This window comes from Micrasema longulum, unplaced genomic scaffold (assembly GCF_059751315.1).
Source record: "Micrasema longulum isolate JH-2025_06_02 unplaced genomic scaffold, ASM5975131v1 h1tg000834l, whole genome shotgun sequence".
Lineage (NCBI taxonomy): Eukaryota > Metazoa > Arthropoda > Insecta > Trichoptera > Brachycentridae > Micrasema > Micrasema longulum.
The window spans coordinates 494,702-516,307 of record NW_028278026.1 but is presented as its reverse complement, the minus strand read 5'-3'; the positions used below and the strand labels follow the sequence as shown (position 1 = coordinate 516,307).

The 21,606-nt window shown below is 35.6% G+C and overlaps 1 protein-coding gene across 2 annotated transcripts in view; it reads left to right on the top strand.

The window, feature by feature from the left end:
• The first annotated feature begins 281 nt into the window (after positions 1-281).
• tna (Zinc finger MIZ domain-containing protein tonalli) overlaps positions 282-21,606 on the top strand; it is an 80,349-nt gene continuing 59,024 nt past the window's right edge. The window contains exons 1-2 of one of the 2 annotated variants that reach the window (XM_088230965.1): positions 282-493; positions 13,737-13,889. In XM_088230965.1, coding sequence (XP_088087091.1) covers positions 471-493; positions 13,737-13,889 — 176 coding nt within the window. In that variant the 5' untranslated portion in view covers positions 282-470. Of the gene's footprint in view, positions 494-13,718; positions 13,890-21,606 lie in introns of both variants that reach the window. The other variant, XM_088230964.1, reaches the window with a different exon arrangement.

Below are 21,606 nucleotides of genomic sequence, written 5' to 3'. Positions count from 1 at the left end.
GCGGCCGCCGCGAGCCGCCGCGGCCGACTCGGCCCGCGCCCGCGTCTCGCGCGGGCGCGGGGTGCGGGCGCGGGGCGGGGCGCGCCGGAGACGGCCGAGCGCGCCCGAACCCGCGCTCCCGGCGGGGGGCGCGGGGCGCGGGGCCGCCGCGGAGCCGGCAACGTCGCCCGCTATAACCGATATTGTGTGGCCGGCGATGGAATGGAGCGAAGGGGAAATGGGGTCCCTCCCCCCTCTGTCCCCCCGCCGCCCCGCCGCCTCACCGCACCCGTCCGACGGCCAGTTTTACCTTTGCTCGCGCACAGTGCGCACGTCACGCCGGAGCGCGTATCGCGATATACTTCGTGAACAAAAAGTGAACGAGTCAAAATATATCCGCGAGCGATGAGCCGGTGATACGAATGGACTCATATTGGACCCGTTAATGTCCGAGACGGGAGCGACCGCCACTTCTTTATGTGCGTGTTCAAATGCTGGGATATACATCCTACAGGTATATGGAGTAACTTGCCCTTCGCTGAAGGGGCGCAGCACCCAGCCCTTCCTAGCTCCACCGGTCGCCCGTCACGGAGTCGTGTTTATATCTCAGTAAATCGACCCTTCCATCCCTGACCCGATAAATTCCGCTTTCATTCGACAATTCTTATTCCGGAGATCTTCGCTGATCATCCTCGCCTGATCTCCCACTCCGCGACATTATCAAACAGTCCCGAGTAAGTCCGTGTATTCCTCGAGTTGGATATTCCACCGTCCGTGATTCCCTGATCGACGATTTTTACGCGAGTGTGAGTTTAAAAAAATACGTTTAAATAAGTGGAATTTTATTCATCGATTTAAAATATTGTGAAAAAACTGTGTACTTAAAATTAATATTGTAAACAAACAAAACCATAACGTGTAATCGATCCGCCCTTTAAATAGTGATAATAAATTCAGTGTAATAAATATTTAGACGCCATAATGCAGCTTTGCAATAACTAATATTCACAATACCGTTATCATTCGCTGATAAAAATATACTATCGAAACCTGTTGAGATTCTGAACGTTGCGCCCTCGTAAAATCCGCATCGTAAAATTTAAAATTCGTTACCGATTTGTAATTTCTATATTTAATTAAAATAATACTTTGAACTTTGTAAAAAATATAAAAAAACTTCACGTGTGTCGATGTTAGTAAGTTTCGACTGTTTCAAATATAGCGCGTCGTTAATTTTTCAAGTTTCTGAATGTTCCCATGTAAATAAATACATAAAAAAGTTAGGTTGATTTTTAATTGTGCGATCCTATTACTAAATAAGATTGATTATTTGTTTTTTCTAGAAGAACTTGTGAAGCGCGTACTTAAATAATCGTTTAGTTTAGAAAAACTTCTCGATATCAATAAAAATTCGCAGTCGAAGAACACTTTCAAAACATTGGAGATAAATAAGTATGAACACTAACGCCATCTGCAGAGTATTCTACAAAAAAAAGACCAGCTGTCAAAAATAATAACAATATAAAAATAATACTTATGAACCAAAGAACTTTCAATACTTTAAACCGCCAACATTTGTGTATACGGTAAATCATAATCCATCTTAATTTATTTTTCAATCAGTGCATTATTAAAAAAATAATCTATAATAATATAATCCTTCAACAAATTTAATTATAATCCATATTATATGTAAATTCGCTAATTAAACACGGATCTAGATAACATTTAACGCGGGTTTTAAATATACAGCTAAATTGTCAGAAACTAAAATATTAATGTGTCGCGTATTCGGTAATATTTAAACAAAGCAAATTCCGTATAAAATATCGGTCAGTTCTCAATATGGATGATTAATAGGGATGGGAAACCGCAAACGTGAAATCGATAAATCGATTTTGTAATCGGTTGATTTCGCCAGATTATATAAAGTGTTAGTAACGTAAATAGTTCGTAAACCAACCGTAAATAAATATTTTAAATTTGAATAAAATTCCACCCATTAGAATTTATTCATAGTCCTTTTCGAGTGAATTAGTAAATAGTAATATAATCTTTAAAATAATTTTGCATGCGAGTAAAAGTAGTGTTTCTGTGGTGCTTCGAATGTTATTAGTTTATTTACTTTCTTTTTTGGCATGCTGGTTATCAACAACAATGGTGAATTTACATTTTTTCAGCTAGTGACAGTGAATAGTGCTAAAAGTGTGACACACCAAGAAAATGTGACAAGTTATCGATTTCTAAAACTCCCTGGGAATTTCAGTGCTCACAAACAACTCTGTTTTGTCGTTTTTATTTTTAAAATATGTTTTTTATAATCTTTATCGGGGATTTAATCGAATAATTTTTAGCAGTCCGATGTGAGCTTTTTTCAAAAATAAAATTACGTGAAAATCTAAAAGATTTATATATTGACGTTTTAATTTGTTGCAAATCGATATTTTTATGTATTATATATTATCTTAAAAGAAATCTAAACAGTGCCTAATCGTAAACCTGTCGTAATAACACCTGTGATAAAGTTACAATTACTCGCGTTATCTTAAAATAAAAAAACAAACGAAGATATGATTATGTAGTTTACGCTCTTTGGTTTTTTGAAAGAACGGTTTTTAAACCTTATTTACTTGTTTATTAAAATTAACTAACCGAGATATTTTCTGGGCTGCGTTAATTTTAAGTATGAATAAAATTTATTTTATACCAAAAACTGAATTTCGAAATATGTAGTCGAAGAAATTTTGGGGTGCATTTTATAATAATAAATAAGTATATTAAACGCATCGGTGTCAACGCGTGGAATGCGTTTATTAATAACACTCAAGTCACCAGAGTGCGCTCGACGCTCAACACTGGCGAACTATAATCAGATCTCACCGATCACCGCTTTCATCAGGTGTGCTCGCGAGTAATCCGCCACTGAACAAAATCGCACGACTTGATTCATAACGTTCGAAAGAACGGCGGTCAAACGCCCTATCTCTTCCTACGCAGTGGTAGTAAACTCGCTCGCCGTCACTCCACCGCGTGAGAATCGAGCTCGATACGCGCGTGCTTATACATTATTCGCAAATGATCCTTGACAACAGCGGGTTTGTATGTGGCTGTGCGGTGTGTCGGTGTGCGACACGCGATCCCATGTCGTAAACGGACGATTAATAACGCGAACCGACGGAGACCAATATTCAGCGAGACAGTATGTCACTTAGCAACTTCGATCGGCCGCTCGCTTTTTCTGGTCTAGACGGGAAATAAATGATCGTATTCTTTTTACTCTATCGACTACTTTATCTTCTCGCTGAATCCACGAGTGATTAGCATGCAACACTGCGATCGGTGACAAGGTCTGAGAGCTTCCTCGTAGAGTACACACGCGGCGATTATACAGTCCCGCAGCCGATTTGTTACTAACCGATCTAATTATTTAAAAACCAACAAATACCACTTGTCTTTAATGTATTCCATTCTAGTACCGTAGCAATTTTACATTATAAACTCACAATCTAGGTGAAAAATACTCAGAAATGTCGGGAAAACGCGTGGAATATACTTGACAGTCATCGGTGAACACCGATAAAGAAAAATAAAAAGTGTGAAAAAGAGTGAATTGTAAACATCGTAAATGTTGTCGTAAGTTTTCCGAAGAACCTTGAAAATAACCTTATGCTTTTCATAAAACAAGTCTGACATCTTCACAAAAAATGCACTGTCACTTGTAACGTTGATGACGAGCGACTTTTCCATGAAAAAGGTATACTGCGCTACGTCACGCACGCTACACCGCTATATATTATCAGACTATCGATATGAAGAAACGAAACACGTGTTCATTCTCACACCGCTCATAAAAATATAATACCTATTAAGCTTTTGCGAAAAAGGTCGTATTCTAATAAATGTAATTTAGTTTTACATTAACCATAAAATCATGGGCGTTTTCCTCCATACAACTTTGTGGAATGTTTTACCTTCGGTGTTAGAAGAATTAAAAATATATTCACAATACATACACAATGTTACCAAAATATTGTACGAAATCAAATAATATTATTATTTATTATGATTATACACATCGCGCATGCGCTAGATATGTCACTACCCGAGACGCAGTACGTAGGGATTTCCGTTACGAATGAGTATTCAATGTGTTCTGTATATAAATAAGTTTTATTTTTACGTTAATGATGTGCACTTTAAACAATAAGGTAAATTAAAAATACCTACCTAGTTCTGATAAACGATGTATTCAACAATTCTTAGAACCTAATGTGATAAGAAAGAGACGACCAAAAAACGCCGCAAGATTACCGGTACATATTTCCGTTGTCGACTAATTGAACCTTTCGCTGCCGTATAGAAATTGGCAAAAACTCATCTTTCAGCATATTAACCCTGTCAGGATTTTAACTCGACAAATATCCACAAATATCGATTGTTTTATCCATCTCATTGCACATTTGTATAATATCCATACACACAACATATTTATACGTGTATTATACAACATTTCCACGCTTGTCTATTGTTCAGGCTCTTGACCCGACCGGTCGCAGGCATCTGAGATAACCTGTTCACAGAACGCTTCTTCCTTAAGTACTTCGATTTCTGTTCCCACTATTAATATAACTGAGTCTAGTTTCACGGTGTTTTTATTACCTTGCTTTAGTTATATTATTCGTCAAGTTTGTTGGTCTTTTTACATTTTTCTTTAAACACTTACAATATAACTTTCTTTCGTCAGATCAGATCGGAGAATATAAGCGTGTCAATATAAAATATACATACATAGTAATACAGCCTCTCGGTCACCTGAAGCCTTCTACATTCTACAAAACAGTTTCCCAACATCTCGCTGATCGCATTGCCTGTAGCCTCCATAACTCCACATTCATAATAAACCACCTCCAGCTATACATTTGTCATTTCTGACGAAATATCTCAGTTTTACTTTCATTCCACTTCGTATTTTATTTACCAAACACATTTGAAAGTTCAGGGCTACATTTTTATATCAATTCACTAATCGTGACGTGAGATCGGCCGATATTTCAGTATTTATCCTTATAAATATTAATTAATAGGCCTTAATATGATTGTATATGCATATAATTGAAACTTTCAAAGTTTCAAACCTAATTCCATCAATACTTTTTTATTGTTAGTTGCTTTGAAAATACGATTCAGTTAGATTTAGGTGTCTTTATTTCACGTTTACATCGAATAGCATCTGAGTATTATTAATTTATTATTCTAAAGACGATTTCTTTATACGCAAGTAAGCAAGCAACACAAAAAAATAATTACTATGTCTAAATTTGCACTTGTTTTTTCAAATGAACAAAATACAACTTTCTATTTGTCGGTGATAAATGAAATTATCTCTTGTTTGTACACATCGAGTATCATCTCCAAATCTTCCTATCACTGTCCAAAGCATGTTCGGCAGCGTTTACTGTCGTTGGCCTTCATTTCTTCACGAGTTTCTCTTTTTTTACCTTCGTTGCTAGATCTATATTCCTAATATAGCGCATCAGAAATGCCTACATTTCAGCCTTATGTAACTCATAAAAGAAAGTTAACAATTATACTATTCTATAGTTTGAATCTTCGATTTACGAAACTAATTTATATTACCGACGAAATGAAATCAACGCGATTGTTTAGGTGACATCTTTTGTTATCATCATATGTCCCATATAATGAAAAATTATTGCTAGCCCACTAGCATTTCAAAAATTTACGGTTATAGGTGTAGAACAACCTCTATATTCAATATTTCATGTCAAACTTCCCGGGACCTTAAGCATGGTGGGTGAACGCCAACCACTGCACTACGTGGCGGACTTATCTCCACTAGATTTCCTTATTCAGGATTTTGACCTGAAAGCAGCCACCACCAGAGTCGAAAGCACTCGTCTAGGATTCTGGTTCTATTTCTCATGTATAGCTGAATTATTGAATCCGCCCGGACACAGACAAGAATACAGTAAAACTCATATTGTCCGGATCAATGAATGCCAAATTTTATTGCTTTTGAAATGGTACAGCGAATTCGAATCACATCAAAAACTTACGAAAACATGTCCAGCAAAGGTAATTGCTCAATTAAATTAAAATTAAAAACTTCTCCTTTATTTTTTTTATTTCCTGATAACGATCTGAATCCAGATAACTGGAGTTCTACTGAGCCCTTATTTTGCAACTAATTCGTTTCGTAAATTCATTCGTATCGTGTGATCGGGAACGAGAGCGAAATACGATTATGATTGCGTTAGAGTGAGATGTATATATTAGAAACAAACGAACTTACGAAACGAAATTGGACAGAATAAGGGTTCTGTATCAATATTCAGTTAAATCGATTTATGGACGTATGCACATTCCTATGTTATGCGAACATCGCATCTATTGCTCCCATATCGATTAAGATAACACTAGACGACTAGACCCTCGATAAATCGCTTGTTTACGAAAAATGGTTGTGTGTTCGCATACTGAATATGTATTGTGGTTATATTCGTGATTTCTGCTCTGTAATGAGATCTGTTACATGATTGTCCGATTAGAGAAAGCGGCGGCATTCCGCAATTTCAAACAATTCCACTTCTAGAGTGAGAGTCACAAGTTGATTAGACTCTGGATGCCACCACGGTGCAAACTTTTCAAAATAATAACGTTTTTATTTTCTTATTTCTTCTGATTTATGCCATATGGTTTTATTTTAGGGCTTACGTTCGGGACTCGGGAGTCTCGAGACGTTTTCAATATCGAGACTCGAGATGCTATATGAAATTCCTGGACCAGGGCCGCGATTACGAACGCTATCTTCGTCGGTATATGTCGAGACGGTATAAAGTAAAATCGAAGTTTATGTACTAAAGTGTGTATGTTTGTATGAAAATTTAAATTAACTTCGTCGGTAACCTGTAATTTAGGTTTTGCACTGCAGATAAAGGTTTCCTTCCACATATACACATTATATGTGAATGTGATGCTTTACATCATAAAAGGAGCCTCATCCTCGGTGGACCACTATATTATAGAGCTCGCCTCCTATCTAATAGCCCGATACTTTACGGATCTGGGCTTGGAAGGGGAGATTTAGCAAAATGTAAAACTCTCGCCTTCCGCACAGTAGCCAGGCCTTTTATAGACCTGGGCTTGAAAGGCGAGAACTATTCACGGGGACCCGTCACAATAGATCTTCACCGGTTGCAGTGACGTCAAGAGCTTGCATAGCACTGACCCCCACCACTAAGAATAGGAACCTGTACTTGAACATGTTAAGTAAGAAAAAAAATGCATACGTACAGAAAACTTAATTTTACTTTGTTGATAAAATTTAAGATAATCGTTAACTTCCCATTGTAATACGGGCTCAGCAGTGCGATTCTGAACGCCCTCTAGGGGTAGAGAACCCGTAGCTATCAATACGGAGCCGTCTTCAGGGTAAACTAATGGTTGAGCTCCGCGGGTCTACATAACATACGATCAAATTATCTAAAACCGGTAACTTCGAAGTGTCTTTGTTTGTTTTGCTTAATTTACGTATTTGCTATTTTAGTAAAACTTTTTAAATTAGGCCGAGGCTGAATCAGTGCGACTATACTAAAGCTGCACACATTTTCCCTCAGCTCTGTCTGGAGCATGATGGCTGTTGGGTGCTTGTCGACTTGACCCTTAACTAGATAACTAGTTGATTTGAGAAGATTTTTCGGTCATGTTATTTTTTTTATTTTTTAAATGAAATATTTGGGTTCTTATGATTTACCCAAATATTTTAATTTAAGGGCCATTTTCAACGAGTTGTAAATAACTGACTATTAAAAAATTGTTATCACGTTGGGGTAGAGTGGGATTCGAACCACAGACCTATGATCCGTGAGTCCGAGACACTCTACGGGACCACAACCCGATTCAATTTTAGTTAGACTATTGTGATCCATGTGTGTTTGGTGATGTAGGAATAGTTAGTCGATATGTTTTGTATTAATTTTAATAGACCGTTAAATAAATAGTTTACTCCGATGTGATTTATTAACTACATTCATTATTTTCTAAACGAATTACCGTTAGTATCGAATAGTCTCGAAGTCTCGAAATTTCGAGACTTGGTCTCCGAGTCTAGTGTCAACCTCGAGACTTAAATTTGTGTCGAGACTGGAAGCCCCACTTTACTTATTGAAATATTAACGGACCTCCAATTTAAGCTGAGTCAAAACGACATTTTCCAAAACAATAGTTTGAGCCATAATAAAGAAATAGGAGCAAGGATATTCAATATAGCGCAAATAACGAAATAATACAGTATCCAAGTTCAAATCAGAGGCAAACGATTAATAAAATTGAAGTACTGGTTTACTTGGCCTATTATCGAATATTGAGCACTGCTTTGTCCGGGCGGATTAAGATTATAATTATGTGTGCAATAGAACCAGAATCCTGGACGAGTGCTTTCGACTCGGTGCTTACTCGGGTAAAAATCCTTAAAAAGGTAATCGAATGGAGAAATGTTCGCCTCGTGGTCGCCTGCCATTCCAAGTTCTGATAGGATCAACATGAAATATTTGTTTATAAGGTCATTTAACACTGCAATGTTTTACTGTCCCTGGACTTGGAAATGAGATGGGTCTACGCTGACCCATTTTTTCAGACTGTTAAGGGGTTTCATCGATAACTCGGCCATTTTAGAGAGTATCAATTTTTATGTTCCTGATGGCTATCTCCGACAGCGTCAGCACAGACTGTTTTACCTCCCGGTTTCCAGAACCAACCTGCCTCTGGTCATGCCGATTGGAAGAGCAGTCAAGCAGCTGAACACTATCACTTTGGAGATCGACATCTTTCACATTAGTGAAACTATGTTTAAGAGGCAAATACTCTTGCTGTTAGAGAGTATTATACCTCAATAATGTCGAACCATTGCTCAAGGGTTCTTGGTTTGATATAAAGTTACAATTTAACGTCTTAAATGCTTTGTTATTTGTTATGTTACTTTGTTAATAAATAATTTTAATTTGAATTTGAAATTTGAAATGGAAGTTGCTTATTTTTGTTCTCTTTAACTGCTTTAACTATTGTGTGCTGATGTGGCGGGATAATCAGCAGTGGCCTTGTTAAGGAACTTCTCCGCATTTGCTTACCGAAGAAGAGACCACAGAAAAATGGATAGACATCAACAGACCTACCGTTCCGCTTTGGCAGAGTTCGGCATTTTATGTCCTATTTTTCATTTATTCAGAGAGTCATCTTTACTATAATTACCTGTCCCGGTTGCAATATCTCTATACCGTCCCTAGACTGGCACCTGATGTGTAAGACTGATCACCTTACCTTCCTTCATGATCGAAATACACTGAATGTACTTAACCGATGCATTTCACTACGCACCATCGGGTGCGAATTAGGGTTTGATGATTTTAACCTGATTCAAAACGACATTTTGTAAAATAATGCTTTAAGCCATAATAAAGAAATAGGGCAAGGGTATTGTATATAGCACAAATAGCTCGGTAACCAAGTTTTAATCGGGGCCAAACGATTAATTCAATTCAATTGTTAGTTCTTATTTTCTCTCGGCTTCATAGAAAATTCGAAAAAACCAAAGTCTTCGGTTCGATTCCGCACTCCATAGACATTCTCCTTTACATGACGATAGTAAATTTTCTACTGTGAAACGAAAATGAAAAGTCTGCAGATGTTATTACATGTGGAAAGCACTTAAACAGTTTCACAAAAAAATATTCAGTTGTTATTAAAGTTTCTTTAAGGAAAATCTAGACAGGATATTTAATTAAACTGTGGCCAAGAGCCAAGATCAGCGTTGCACGTAACAAGTAACAGTTTAATTAACTTTTCTGAAACGTTCTAGCAGTTGCTTGCACTACATTTTTTGCCCACGCTGCTCAACTGTTATTTAGAAACAGTTTAATTTGTGAATCAGTTATTGTTACTGCTACTTCTTTTAAATAACCGAAACGCGCATCTCTAGAAAGCACTACTCGTCAGACAAATTGTTGAGTTTTACGAATATTCGCTCTGCCGCCCCCGTATTAGAGTGAATAAAACGTGGTAGTAGAACTATTTAATCGATCAATTGCTTATTAAGAATTTCATTTGTATAAACACAAGTTAAAAATAATAAGGTACAAAATCTTACGTGAAGCGTAAGACTGCTGATATTTGATTTACCTCGTAACTTTGTAAAACTCTAGTACTTAATGTTATTTATTGAATTGGCATAACGTTGTGGAATAACATGTTTCAATTTATAAAACACTTTGTTATAAGATCAGAGACCACTATGAGAGACTTTATTTTAAAACACTTCTATGCAGTTTCGGGAAGCACTTTTTTATTTAAAAAAAATTATTTAACTTTTTTATATAATTTTATTTGTGCATTGGCGGGCTTATTGCCAAATGGCAATTTCTTCCAACCAACCAATAAAATAAAAGTTTTACTTTTATAATTCAAGTTACAGAAAATATTCAATAGAAAATAAATATTAAAAAGCTTAAGATATATATCAAAATATAAATAAACGTATTTGTTTATAAATTACCTTAAATCAAAACTATCAACCAATGGGAAAAGGGAAAAAAAGAGGAAAGAGGAAAGGAGGAGAGATTAAGGAAGAGAAAGGATGTTTCTTCAGACGTGATTTAAACAGAGATAATGTAGTAACATCTTTGATGGTGGATGGGAGATGATTTCACAGTCATTTAGGAGTTATTTAGAGGAATATTGAGGCATTTAAAATATTACATTATTAATTAAAGTTTTTCCATTTTTTCAACATATTTCTACGTTTTCCATATCTCCATTAATTGTTTTAAATGTAGGAGCTCGACTCTATTATGTGGTCGTTGAATGAGGAAATTTACTGTGAAAATTGGATACAAAAAATGCTTTCTTACACGCGGTAAAAATTAGAGCAAAGTTTGTAAGTGATAATTCTTGATGGAAGTTCATTGTAATTTATTATAGAAATAAAGGACAAGGTCTCGAAGATGTCGCGAAAGCGGTGAAACCGGTCACTGGGTATTCCAAATTTGAGGATTAAAGTATCACTCGTCTTTTATTTCTAAAATAAATTTGAGCATGTAATCGTGTGGCGGAGTTGCTCTAAAATGTATGAAGAAATTTATAAAAATTAACTATATATAACGTCAAAAGTTCTTCTAAATTAACCAATGATAGTGTTTTGATAGATTTCCGGTTTTCGCGAAGCCAACCCACCAATCAGGATAACTTACCGAAGTGATGTCACGCAAAAATTCAAAATCGTTGTGCCGAATTTCTAAATTTCCACAATTAAACGTAGTTATGAAGAAAGCAGCCAGCCCACAGTTTTGGGAAAATGCGATATTGGTGTTATCGGGTGCAGTAAGGTCAATTTTATGTTCTGCTGAAAACAGTCAGACCACTTGCATACAAAAAACTGTAATCCTTCTGAAAAGAGTGTCGATCACAAAAACGGCATTTCTCAATTTGCAGAAAACATCACACTAGAAACATCTTACGGTACTTTAAAAATTATTAAAACTATCAAACGATCAAATACGTAATTAGATTCTTGTTTGTGATATAAAAAAACTAATGTATTCATTGTTTATCAGCTGTCAAAGTCAAAAACATTCCAACTGTTGTGTAGATTTGATTATTCACTCTTTTACATTCAATTTAGCCTATGGCATTATGACTAGATCCACACCGGATCTGGTATATGCCACTTCTACTTAAAATGTCTATTTTTTAGGTATAGTTTAGTTCATAAACACACCCGTAGATGGAAAGATCTGTATTTTCCGAAACTATCCGAAAGTGTTTTATTTTATAAATTTACTTTATTACTTTTGCATGTGCACCCGATTTGAAAAGGGGAAAATAGAGGCATAGTTATGTAGAAATACAATCGACCGGCATATTTGTTAAATATTTAAACTCGCTTTCGATTTTTATGTCAAACGAACGTGTTTTATGAATATTTTTGACCGCGGTCAAAGTGCTAATAAAGAATCGTTGTTGCTTCTTGCATTTTGAATATTTTAAGTTTTAATATGAACGACATTGACACAGAAAGGAAACAACACGTAAAGTGCAAAGTTTCCAACCACAACATATCGGCAAGTTTTCACAAAAAAATATTTCGAATCACGTGTTCAGACGATTGAACAAATAATATCCGTCTTTCCCCCTAACAGCTTACAGTCTGTTCTGGGAAGAGTATTGTTTGTGAAACACCCACGCCTGCGTCTCGCCGGTGATCCTTCTAACATTTCTAATAATTGCTAATTAATTCAATTCCGAATTATTATTTAACTTTTTAAGGTATTGCAAATTATAATCAAATAACTGAATATCTGATGTTGTTATTTTTTTTGTCTGTACAACCTATGAACCTTTCTTTTATACCAGCTTTTCGGTCAATTTTTGAGATCATTTGAGCTCACTGCAGGCGAAGTGAACTAATTGACATTTAAAATGTGAAGGAAATTTGTACATTTCTGTAATCAGTATAATCTATAAAATATTTTTTCCAGGTTCACAAAACATCCATGTTAATTAAAATTACCAAAACAGTTTACTGAAAAACGTAGGCAAAAAGCTACAGGGTTAAAACTGTGAATACAAAAGTTTGATCATTTTGTCAGTTGGTTCACTTTTTAAGTGCAATAGGCGCATTTATCCACCATTTAAATAAAGTATCCATAAAACACTGTTCTTACGCCACACACGAGTTCAATATTAGTTAGAACACAACAAGTTCGGGTATGCAGAATTATATTTCATCTGGTGTAAATAAAACGATGATGATCTGCCTACCCGAAACTTGCAAGCTTATGTCGTTTCGCGTCTAGATTACTGTAATGGAATATACGCAAATCTCCCAAAATACCAAACTGATAAATTTCCATCTGTATTCAATGCGGCAGCAAGGCTTATTACGGGAGTAAAAAAATATTCTTACATCTCACATCTTCGAAATGAATACTAGTCTAAAGCACAGAGAAAATATAATATAAGCTTTGCTGGACAGTAGTCAAATCCCTTTATGAAATGACTCCAACATACCTATCGGGCATCTGTATTAAAGAAAACGCATGTCAAAAAAAATCTACTGTTAGGTCAGCATTGGATTCAGGCAGAGAAAAACTTGTCAAATTCCGACGCTGTCTAAACATTAGGTTCGGAGATCGTGCTTTTGTCGTTGCCGACTCCTCTGCCTGGAACCAATTGCTTTCATACTTGCGTATCATCGACCGTCTCAAGTTAGTTTAGATCTAAACTGAAACCTCTCTTCTTTCGTTTATCAAACCCTAAATTTTTTAATCGGAAAGTATAAAATGTAGTGTCAGCTTAGTTAGAATTAGTGAAGCGCTCATGAGGTGATTTTTCACCAAAAATGTAAATCAACCTAATATTATTATTTTTGCTCTAACTAATATTAAAATGGAGTGTGGCGTAAACATTTTAAAGTTTATACCACAAATTAAAGGCTGAAACAATATTTTACCGCAGGTTAATTAAGCCGCTTTGTTTTATTGCTCCCGACATTTTCTCGAACTGAACCGAAGTAGTATCAGACCATGGTGATTTTTGGTATTTTGATTTACCGTGTCAAATTGGGATGCGCATTTCTTCGCGGTATGTTTAGCGTTCCCTTGCCGGTGGTATTTGTGTATGCATTTTTTGGCAGTAATTTAGTTCTGTGATGTCCATTCTCTAAACAGGTGGTGTTGTGATTGCAGGGATTGGTCGGGCGGCGGCGCTAGCGGAGGGGCACAGCAGGGGGCCGGTGTGGTGACCACAGTGTGGGGGCTCACGGCGCCCTCTCAGGCCGCCCCCACCCCCTCGCATCACCACCACCACCTTCCTGGGGGCTACAGGCTCGCGCAGCCCGGGTGAGTACTTCCCTGTCCTGGATGTCCTCGAGTGGAGCGAGTGATCTGGTATGATCGCTCGCCCCGCTCCTTTCATTTCTCAAACAATTCGCACCCCCAGAAGTACCCAGTAATATTCATAACTTAATGTAGATATGTTGGCATTATAATGCCAACTATTTTTTGCGGTATTTGTCTATTTGACTATCAAAATATAACTAGATCATTGTAGCATCATAATTATTGCTGAGTTCTTCTCGATATTTTACTCAATTGAATTTTTAAAATACTCGAGATTGTGGTAAATCACGCTCAAAAAAAAATCGAAGAGATTCATGAGCGTCCTCCGAAGAAAAAAAGTGGTTAAACTGCATTCGACGGCACGACGGGGATGCGGATTGTCACACAATTTTATTCATTTGTCTCATTTAGAAATTGAAAGCGTTCAAATATCGTAAAATAAACGAGCAAAAGCACTTGATCATCAATCTAGTATTCCATGTAAAAGTTTTACGAGTGGTTACTCTCGACCTTCCATACGGGAAGCTTCTAAAAATATCATTGATCAACTACTAATCTCGGTAGATTACTGCAATATTTTTGTCATAACTGTCATGGAGTAAACGTTAACTCCACAGCTGCCTCAAAATCTAATCATATCTTCGGCATCAAATTGAGGTTTATTATATTTTTATTCCATACCCGTAGCATTGCAAGCTTAATGAAGGGAACTGACGGAACTGAAATAACGGATGTTTATAAATCTATACATGGCGGAAGGCCGTCATTCTTGTCATTTTTAGCTTCCATTTTGATGGAAATACTTACGTTTAAATTTTATTTCAAATCAGGTCGATTTTGTCATTTTTTGTGTCTTGCGTATTTCAAAACCACCTTTTGTGCGCATAGTTGATAATGTGACATTTCGCTGCAGTATCTATTATCTATTGCATTATCACGTGATGCCGCTATCATCACTGGCACTGTCAGCACGTTCTAGTTCTGTGAACCAGATAATGTCTTATTCACTTTTACCTGTAACCTTTGGCCTAGAATATTAAAAACCTATGGAATGTAAATGTTTTTATGCTTCTCTGTCCATAATTCCGTGGCTATTAATTTCCATCAGACCAAGATTCCAACATATCGTACGTGTCAAACCCACAAGTTTATAATAGTGTAATTGTACAAGGATTGTTGTTTCGCTTGTAATATAGTACGTTTACAACCTGGTGATAAGAAATACACGAGCTTATAACATTTCAACAATACAGAAAGGCTAGCAATTATTTAGTACGCTTCTGTTTGCGTAGAAATCCGCTCCATACATAGAACTCTTTTCTCTGTTGTCAAGAGAAGTGTGTAATTCTTATTGCGGTAAATGCTTTCCACCTCTAACGGAAGTTTGAATTGTAATGGTGACGTTTTATTGGGCGGTTTGTCGTATCCGACAATCAGTCGTGACAAGTGCAAAATAAAATTCCACCTTGGCAAGCTTATCCTTATCTATCTGTTTTTCTTATAACTTCGTTATGGTTCACGGCGTGTTTACATTGTGCGGGTACGGTGTACCTATGTACCGCCAACTACTAGGCTCCTAGGCTGTATCTGTATGGCGTATGCTGTATGGCCACGCGCACAATACACCTATACACTACTAACTGATACCGTTGTTCTCGGGTGTTCTAACTGATAAGGATGTTTTGACAGCGTTGAGAAAATTGGGTATAAATGATCATCTTATGTTTTTCCCTTATGCATATATCCTTAATAACCGTTTATTTTTATTCTCCGATTCCTCGCCGCGTCAATTTTATTCAATCGACCGAGTTACTTGAGTTCTCGGAGTTGCAATCGGTATGATTTATTCTGTAATAAAGAAACTGTAGATAAGGCAGAGCTCCGACTCTCGTATCGCCTTGTCGTTTACGTATTCTTGTATTTCCAGTACGTAGTATTGAGTACACATTATCTAAAAATGCTGAGATAAGCTTATCTGCTGGCACTTGATAATTTTGTGGCGTTTAGTTCGCCAAACTAACAGCTAATTCCATTGATACTATTCGATATTGACCTAAATCTATGACCAGTAGTTTCCTTCTTGCCATTATTTACTCAGTTTCAAAATTTCGTGTTTGCCGATTCTCATTTGTTGTAGAACGTCTGCGATTGTTTTAGATATTATTCGTATCTTAGTTTTGGTTGCTTAGAAATATAAATCATATCTCAAATCTGTACTTAAAATACCGACAGTATGTTCTTCTAGCACTCCTATGACTTATAGTCCCTTGAAATTAAACGCAACGCAATAAGGGGGCTGAAAGCGAAAACATTGAACTTAAAATGAATAGTCTTTTCGGTACCACTCACAAGTTGGACTTTGATCTTTAAAGAAATAGTCTTTTCAACAATGTTTTGAGTATATCCAAATGCTCGCAGACTACCTGGTACAAGAAGAAGTATAAAAATTGGAAAATTGAGTTCGGGTGAATTGGGTCAGCCGGATGAATCTCACCCGAATGACAAAGGTTTCGGCTCTTTTACTTTACAAAAGTCAACAGATGGAAGGGTTGAGGAAATGTGGATGTTCAAACATAGGCAGAAATGTGAATGTTACACAATGTGTAAACCAGTCAATGACAGGTCATAAGCCATGTAAATGCTTAGACTTCCATATTCCCTTCTCAAAAAGTCTTTTCGCTACTAGTTTTGATGGTCTTCCCGAAAACAGTGATCATGGACCGTGGCGTTTTTGCTTTTAACCCTCTCAAATAGTCTAATTATTTCTCCAGAGTTCTAAGAGACCGTCATGAATCATTTCGTTAGTCTCAACCCGTTTATCATCATCGCTATGTAATGATTATAGGCTTGGCTGGAATATTTCCACAAGTACCTAATTCACTTTGGCGACATCTGGAGTGATTGTCAGCTGTCACATTAACAGTGGATGGAGAACTGAGGAAGTGCAACGCATAACGAAGGTTATATTGGTATTGTTATTCTGCCGCGGCGCTCTGACTGATTGTTGGTGGATGTATCATTAATTTGTTCTAGAATCAATTGTTTCTAGTTACAACGCAATATTTATCCAAATGATTTTATTACATAATATGGCAGTATAGCTTCCGGATATGCAAAAATGCACCGATCTGTAATGTTTTACAACTTTAAGAAGAATTTGGTGAATTTATCAACTTTTAACTCGTATTTTTTTTTATTTATGAAGGAAAACATGAACATAAAAATACCAAAGGAAAAACAATGAAACCCACTAAACCGCGAAACCGGCTTGTCAGCAGGTTTCTTATTTTTCCTTTACAAAGAAAAACGTTAGGGAAATTATATAATTTTAAAAATTAATATAAACATTATTAAGAACTAAAAGCATACGTATTTTTACACATAATTTATATACAAAAAATAAAGGTATCGGGCTATTAGGTAGGGGGCGAGCTCTTTAACATCATTAACATATTACAACAGAGATAAAGAACATTTTAGAGAAGGTAATATAGAAGTCTAGGCATCTACAGGGCTTATGACCTGTCATTGGCTGGTTTAAGTGGCCACTTTACTCACTGTGTAACATTTATATTTGGTTTTTTACTAGACATTCTAATCTCTTTTATATTTTAAAATAAACAGTTTTCACCCTAGTTATCGATTCGTCATTTAGCTTGTATCGATTGCCGGTCATCCAACTATCGCTGCGAAAAAAATACGGCGACCGTTAGTTTATGACGACTTCGCTTCGTTATTCTGTTAAAACATCCAAAACCCAACTACAAAACCAAAACGAAAATCAAACCAAACTAACCAGATAAACTAACTGAGTATAAACCAAGTCAATTATAGAAATTTAAAGAATTCATTTAAAATATATTATTTTTGACATTCCACCTTACCGCCTACTCATTTTCAATTTGCTATTTTTTCATTGTATTTTTTTTTTATTTGGGAAGAAAAATAAGTATCCCGTTTTACTTCTCACCTCTCCAGCTATCCCTATGCAAAAAATTATGTAAATCGGTCGCTCGTGAAGGGAACACAAGCAAACGAACAAACACATTTTCGCATTTATAATATTAGTATGGATTATAAGCGATAAGCACCTAGTCAATTCGCATTTACACCAGGAAAATGTTTTATCCATTTTTACTTGCAATCGTAAAATAACTTATCTTGCATCCTTGAAAATGCGAAGTTTTACTGTAAAGCAACTTCAGTTTGAAATATTCTGACAGTTGTGATATTTTCCCGCGTCGACGTCCTGATCGGTGGAGCCTCTGCCATCTAGCGGCGCGCGCCGACACGAAGAGTCTCACTCGTGTACTCGGCTAGATATTTGCACCTCGCTTTATTATTGCTTGTATTGAATTCTAAATACATTATAAATGAATTTCCACCTTCGTGTTTTGCGGTTTGTTTTGGATAATAAGTTTTCCGGCCGCGGTTGTACAGTGTCAATATTGACGTTACTCGACGGAATCCGATATTTTACTTGTTTACAAAACATAACGTCGCGAATAGGTCACTTTATTTTAACCATAAAAAATATTATTACACGAATTCCTAACATGACTTTTGTTTTCAATTTATTGTTATAAACACTGTCCTGATAAGTTTTAATGTATGCAAATTGTGGGCAAAAAAATAATAATAAGGTTTTGTAAATTTGATTTTTGACGGCCGACTGTGAAACTAGTGTCGCGGGTTCGATTTGCAAAAAAAAAATCCAAGGAAGATTTTTCTCAATTGGTCTGGGTGTTGTGGTGAATTTTTCATTACCTCCTTCCATATCCCTGTTTTTCCATCTGCTGACAAGCCTTTAAAATAGAGGCTTAGCGGGTTATTCCTTTTTAAAAAAAAGCACTTTTTTCTTTTTTTTCTTATTGTATTTTTTATTTTTTTTTACAATATACACAACAGGTGCAACAGAGTATTAAAAAAAATTACATGGCAATGAAATACATATTAACAGTGGGAATAGTAAACAAAAATCCCACAAAGGCATAGCCTATTTGTGGGTGTATACATACAATAAATGTTTATAAATTTTTTGCTCCTATAATAAATAGATAGGAATAATATGTTTGTAAAATATAAAAAAGAGAAAAGAAAATAATCCGTAAAATAAAGGAGGTACTTTTTTATTTTATAGTAATTATAATAGACTTCACTCTCTAGGCAATGAGTACCAGGACGTTTGTGACTCATTTCAAATGAAATTTAGTACATACAGAACGGCTCTTCTTCTGTATTTCATTGGTAATAGTTATAGGTAACTATTTGTTACTATTGTTAACAATTGTTTAAACTTATTTATTAGTGTTTTTTTTCTTTTTTCGTTTCTTTTCTTAAATTAATTTATAAGTACAAAATATTTCTCTTCATTTTTTTTACATCATTATATATTTTTTCGTTTAATGTTATTCAAAATTGTTTTCTAATTTTTTTTAACTCGTTCAAAGTATTTCTAATACCAAATTATCTTTTTTTATCGATAATTCTATAACTGGTAATATTTTATTATTTTATATAGTTTATCTATTTTAGACTTTCTTAATTTGTTAATTAATAATATTGTTTTAAATGCTCTGTATCACTTATAATTATGCTTACATGTATGTATATTTAATTGTAGTTGTAACTAATTTGTAAAAGGAACTAAGTGCCGTTTATTTCAATAAAATAAAATATCAATCAATCACGCTTTAATAGTATGTAAATGACAGGTCATAAGCCCTGTACTTGCCTAGACTTCTATAGTTTTTTGTTTAAAACGTTCTTCATCTCTGTTGTAATATGTTAATGTTCATTATTGTTCATTGTGATCGCTCAAACTCAAATGCTTAGCATGTTTTTAAGCACGTCGATAGTTATTTGTGATTGAGCTACTGAAAACCGTATCAACAATAATTTACTGTCAGGTATGTCGAGTGACCGCGATAAGAATCGCAGAAGAGTTACGACAGGTATTCACGCACTCAGTCGCCCAGCGGTAGCGATCATATTTCTTCCGTAAGTAATGAAACAATGGATCAATCTAGAATTACCCGAAACCGCGGATCAGTTACCTTCCCGCTTGTAATGTTATTCCATCGGTAGGCGCTTTTCCAAGCTCCGTTCCGGCGTCACGGAGATCTTGTCATGCCGTTTATCGTCCATCTTTCTTGTCCGCTTGCACCGCTTTGTTGGAGATTGTGGGCAAACGAGGAAACGAGTGCTCCTGCTCCCCAACACAGATACTAACTAACGCATTACTTAACGAACAAGCGAACACTGTTTGACTCTTAGCGCTAAGGAATGCATCATTTTACACATTGAATTCCGGCAAGACCGCCATACGCCCATCCGAGTAATGGAGACACTTATATGGAACGAAAAAACGCATTATTTTGTTCTCACGGTTGACTGACAATTAAAATGGACACATCTAAAATATTATTGACGATTGGAATTCAAATGCGAGTCTGTCAAATAAAATATGTATGCTGTTACTCCGCGCATTAAATATAAATAAATCACGTATTGGATTCATGTTTATTTATTCATTTAATTCACATAAACGCCCGGAGGGCTTTTACAAGTATGGTACATAGATAAAATAATATACAGGGTGTTCATTAAACCCTGTCACATCCGAAACCACGATGATCAGCATGACCAAGAAGACATATTGGCACATTAAAATATTTTTTTAGAAGGAAAAAAAAATTAAAAATAAAATATGAAAAATGGTGGAGAAACGAGGAGGGGGAAGGGGGGATATCTGATACTGCGCCGCGCTCCCCTCACTTCTCCCCTGCAGAAGTAAGCAACCATTCGGTTTTTTTAAATATTTTATTTCTTACATTTGTTTGTACTAAATAATTTTTTTTATATGCTCATATGTTTTCTTGCCCATACTGATCATCGTGGTTTCGGATGTGACTGGGTTTAAAAAACACCCCGTATTAATAATAAACGTATTGGATTCATGTTTATTTATTTATTTAATTTACATTAACGCCCGGAGGGCTTTTACATACATGGTACATAGATAAAATAATATATAAAGTAAGAAATAGCGTTAAGTACATTCAAATACATATTCCTACATATACCTGGAAAAAAAAACGTACATTTATAATAAAGATGACATGATACACATAAATATTGTAAAACATTTAAATAAATCAATATACCCAGTAAGAAATACTTTTTTTTAAATACGCTAATAAAAAATAAAAATCCCAAGTGTTGCTTTAAATACCCAGTTGTAAGCGGGTAGAAAAAAAAATATAAACAAATTATTCACATGTTTTAAAATGAATAGAATTTTGAATCTATAAGAAATAATTAACAATAGCAAAATAAATTTTAACTTGAAACCCGCAACAAATAATAGCAAAAGATAAAACTATTTAAATTTATATGTTGTATGGTTGTATTGGATGGTTTGAAATTAAAACGAAATAAGATGAAAAAATAATTCTTATCGCGTTTCATTGTCTTTTCTTTTCAAACTTAAGGACCCCTCGTTTTTGTGCGTCTTACAATTTTTTTCATTAACATTAACACATACTCTTACATATATTAAGAAATTGATTGATGAAAACAGTTTTTGCTTATATTAACAATTTGATCTTAGTTAATGGTTATCGGTGCATTGAAAATGAAAATAACACGAGAATAATTATTTATTATATATTTTTAAAATTCTAACTCCTATCCACGGTATTTTAACCCGGTCTTT